This window comes from Tamandua tetradactyla, chromosome 7 (assembly GCF_023851605.1).
Source record: "Tamandua tetradactyla isolate mTamTet1 chromosome 7, mTamTet1.pri, whole genome shotgun sequence".
Lineage (NCBI taxonomy): Eukaryota > Metazoa > Chordata > Mammalia > Pilosa > Myrmecophagidae > Tamandua > Tamandua tetradactyla.
The window spans coordinates 122,365,875-122,370,740 of NC_135333.1; the positions used below are offsets into that span (position 1 = coordinate 122,365,875).

A 4,866-nucleotide genomic window follows, 5' to 3' on the forward strand; every position below is an offset into this window, starting at 1 on the left:
ATGTGGCTTTTCCATTGATTGTATAATATGGTTGGACTGTACATATGTGGCTTTTTCTGAATAAAAGTATTTTTTTAATGTGGCTTCTTAGGACATTCATACCCTGAAAATGGTTCCACCTAAGTGGATGCCTTCATATTCTTGGCAGGTCCAGCCATGCCCATTGGGGAAGACAAATGCCATGACTCCACTGTTGTTTATTTGCAAGCTAATGCTATCTGGTTACCTCTCCCTCACCAGAGGGAGTCTGGAATCTTTCGAGGATCTCCCCCCTTAGCCATATCTTAAAGCTTGTAACCAACATTAATGAAGGACATTCATTAGTCCATTCCAAAAATGGATCCCAGGGCAATCTTTGCTTCTTTATGCAATTGATTCCCCAATGCATGCTCTCAAGAGAGCAGATATAATCTGTGCCACTCTGGGTAAAGCATGATCTGGGACTGAAAGGGGAATTCATATCCTGACTTTTGAGGTCATCGTGTCTCCTAGAACAGAAAGATCTTCAAAGTCTTTCTCTTAGCCTCCTGTTTATAGGTTCTGCTTTTAAAAGTTCAGGATGTTCAAAAACTCTGATTCATCTCAACTCTGATTTAGTGAAAGAACAGAAATAGGCAAATCCCCACTCAACCGATAAAGGGCAGGGGCAGCAGAAAACTACTTCTTACAAAGAGAAGCCCTGGAGGTTTGTGTATCTCTGTGTAATTCAGGATAGGAATTGGTGACAGAAAACATAGAAAATGCATCAAATTTTATATAATTTTGTCGCTTTCAAGAGACCTTATACTTTTGATTCCTTTCTAAGAATATTTAGGATTATAATCCCACTGTGGCCATTTGGATTGGCAAGTGAGAATGTGGGTTCCTGTTTATTGCTTCATTGATTTTACTACTCTGTGGTTGTGATGCCTGAAACATATGCAGTTGTGAATACTGAACCACTCCTGAAGACTCCAGGTTGGTGACCAGGGGGGCAAACCCATCATGGCATTGTGTGACAGTTCCTGATCCTCAGAATACTGGTTTTCCAACTGTGGACTGCAACCCACTAAGGGGGTCATGAAATCAGTTTAGTAGATTGCAATTACCATTTGAAAAATTTTAACAAAATAGAATGAAATATAAACTATAAGTTGGATCACACATAGTAAGTAAAGCAAATTCTATAAAACTCTTGCTTAAATGATATATATACATGTTTGCTGACAAAGCATATACAATGCATTATAGTCAAAAACATTTTAAAGCTGCTGCCTTGTAAATGTTTATAAAAACAATACACAGGAAAAGTTTTTAGTAAATCAATAAAGGGATGACCAGATACTTTGACTCTTTAACCCTTGACTCATAAATCAGTAGAGATTTAAAATGCTCTCAAAGTATTCCAAAATGGATCATAAGATTCACAGAGTGGGGCCATCTGTTTAGTTGCAAAAGATCATGATAACCAATTTCCTGGATGTCCCTTCTCTTGAATCTCTACTAGGGTTATATTTCTTTCAAAGGAGGAGCTGGTCAAAACAACCTTCCTGTAAGCAAGGAAAGACATCCAGATCTTAATTAGCCCTACAATCTGGCTAAGTCTTGAACATTTAAAAATACAAGTTCTTAATATTTTTAATGAAATAAAATTGTGTATGTTTTCCACCTAAATTCCCATACCCACATACACAAAATGTTTTACACATGACTTAGTGGATTGAGAGACATAGTAAATCCCCTCTAGGAATTAATGGATCCCTGGTTAAGAACTTTTGCTTTAATATTAAGCTCCGGAAATTTCTTTGGGATGCCACAGAATCTTCCTTTCCTTACAGAAAAGCAAAATTTTAGATCTAAAGAGTCTGAATGCCCTTGAGTAAGTACATGCAGATAGCTGTAATCTAATATTAACTGAACTTTAGGCAGCATATGGAACAGTTCAAATGGCAGAATGACATATTCCTAATTCACAGGTCTTTGAATTCTAATGGACTGACATGAGTAAAGAAACATGGAGGCAAGGAGCTAGCACTTTTTGGCATCAAGAGAACAAAGGGAGCCAGACCAGAAGAAAAATGAAAGATTGCTATAATTGTATGAAAAAGGAAAAGGAAAAAAGGAAGAATCAGAAAAACAGCGTTCTGAAAAGAATTGGGCAGACAAAAAGCACGGCAATGACTAGTATTTGATGGAAAATAAGGAAAGTTTATGCAGAAGAAAGAAATTATTCTAGAAGGATATTTCAGCTAATGGAGGCATTCCTTTATTAACTCATTTCACAAACTTTTTAAACATCATCTATGTGACAAACATGTGTTTCAATGCCGGCACTGGGAGATAGTCCCATGACAAGAACTCTCCTACCAAGAGCAAATGGGACGTAATCAGAGGGAAAATTCATGGTCTACCTACTTTTGTTCTCCTCAGATTTCATCTGTCCATTTCAGAGCACCTCTTCCTTTCTTGCCTTTGATTGCTGTCTCTTTATCGTCTTGATACTCAAAATTTTCTCAGCAATGAAAAATAAAACCATGTGGACCGAATTCATCCTACTCGGCCTGACAGATGTCCCTGAACTCCAGGGGGTGGTCTTCACCTTTCTTTTCCTAACCTATTTGCTCAGCATCGTCGGAAATCTGACTATCTTCATCCTCACCTTGCTGGACTCCCACCTTCACACGCCCATGTACTTCTTTCTCCGGAACTTCTCCTTCTTAGAAATTTCCTTCACTAACATCTTCATTCCCAGACTCCTAACCAGCATCATCACAGGCAACAAGAGTATCAGTTTTGCTGGCTGCTTCACTCAGTATTTCTTTGCCATATTCCTTGGGTCAACAGAGTTTTATCTTCTGGCCTCCATGTCCTATGATCGCTATGTGGCCATCTGCAAACCCTTGCATTACATGACCATAATGAACAGCAGAGTCTGCACTCAGCTCGTTCTCTGTTCTTGGATGGCTGGGTTAATGGTTATTATACCACCAATCACCCTAATGAGCCAGCAGGACTTTTGTGACTCTAATAGACTGAATCATTATTTCTGTGACTATGAGCCCCTCCGCGAACTCTCATGTTCAGACACCAGCCTCATAGAAAAGGTTGTCTTTCTTGTAGCATCAGTGACCCTGGTGGTCACCCTAGTGCTGGTGATTCTCTCCTACACATTCATCATCAGGACTATTCTGAAGCTGCCCTCTGCCCAGCAAAGGACAAAGGCCTTTTCTACTTGTTCTTCCCACATGATTGTCATCTCTCTTTCTTATGGAGGCTGCTTCTTCATTTATATCAAGCCCTCAACAAAAGAAAGAGATGCATTCAATAAAGGAGTAGCACTACTCGTGACCTCAGTTGCCCCCATGTTGAACCCCTTCATTTATACCCTAAGGAACCAGCAGGTAAAACAAGCCTTCAAAGATACAGTCAAAAAACTTGTGAATCTTTAAAGAATTTCAGAACATAGGCTTTAATGGATATGTCCCTACTATATGCCAGACTCTCTGCCAGTTAGTAGGCAGCCAATAAAGAGTCCAACTCCAGTTCAGTGAGAAGCTTTAAAATAACCAAATTACAATCTGTTAAGTGTTAATAAAAAGAAACAAACAAGGTTTTTTTAATGAGAAATCAACTCAATCCAAGCTAGGGAATTGTAAATGTTTTCTGAAAAGATGCTATTTAAACTGAGCCTTGACAAATAAAAATAGGTTAAGCAAGTGAAAATAGGGGAGAAATGGGTAGAAAGAATACTATGAGTAAGAGCAAAAAATTAAATTGCTGAGAAATTGAGCAAATATTATTGTCCTTAATTTCAATCAGGAAGAAAAGGAGGAGGAAAAAGTATTGTGGAGATGATAGTATTATCTCTCAATGAATTTAAATCCCATTTAAAATAAATTTTTACAATGTCAAGGCATCTGAATTTGGGGCCAGATCTATGGATTTCCCAATCCTTACCATGTAGAATGTAAATGATATTGTGAAATACTGTCTGGTCTCACTGATATGAACAAACATTAGTGAATGAACTTGGAGAATTTCAGCTAAGAACAGAGACCATCAGGGGAAAGAAGTAGGGTAGATATTAGGTAACTGAAGCTGAAGGGATACAGATGGTGCACCAGGACTGATTGTAAAAATTCAGAAATGGATAGCATAATACAACCTAACTGTAATACAATAATGTTAGTACACTGAATGAAGCTGAATGTGAGAATGATAGAGGGAGGAGGGCTGCGGGCACAAATGAAATCAGAAGGGAACATAGATGATAAAGACTGAGATGATATAATCTAGGAATGCCTAGAGTGTATCATGATAGTGACTAAATTAAAAAAAATGTTTTTGCATGAGGAAGAACAAAGGAACGTCAATACTGAAGGGTGTTGAAAACGGATGGTAATTCATATTTTAAATCTTTAACTTATGTGTAAGACTAAAGCAAAAATATTTATTTGGTACAAAATTTATACTTTGACTAGTGCATTTCCTAATATAACTTATGTGGACGGTTTGATTGAACACCATAAGTACATGGAATCTTGAGTACAGATGAGATTTTGTAGGTTTGTCCAGAGTGATGCTCTGATAAATCCCAGAGTGATTTGAACAGTGAATAAAAAAGTATTTGCAAAGTCCTCTTGGGGGAATTGAGAGAAAGGGGGAGAAATTCAAATTCCCCATGTAGAGAATTCCTGATATTCTCACAAGCAATGGGGACAACCAAAGCAATAGGCTGAGCCCTGAACCTTGGGGTTTGTCATATGAAACTTATCCCCGCAAAGGATAGACTAAGCCTACTTAAAATTAGGCCAAAGAGTCACCCCCAGAGAACCTCTTATGTTGCTCAGATGTGGCCGCTCTCTCCAGCCAACACAACAAGCAAAC

The 4,866-nt window shown here is 38.2% G+C and overlaps 1 protein-coding gene across 1 annotated transcript; it reads left to right on the plus strand.

Annotated features, from left to right (window-relative positions):
* Positions 1 to 2,404: 2,404 nt before the first annotated feature.
* Positions 2,405 to 3,428, plus strand: LOC143690114 (olfactory receptor 2AP1). Its single transcript, XM_077168102.1, has one exon. The coding sequence runs from the start codon at positions 2,499 to 2,501 to the stop codon at positions 3,426 to 3,428; it is 930 nt and encodes a 309-aa protein (XP_077024217.1). The 5' UTR covers positions 2,405 to 2,498.
* The last annotated feature ends 1,438 nt before the right edge of the window (positions 3,429 to 4,866 follow it).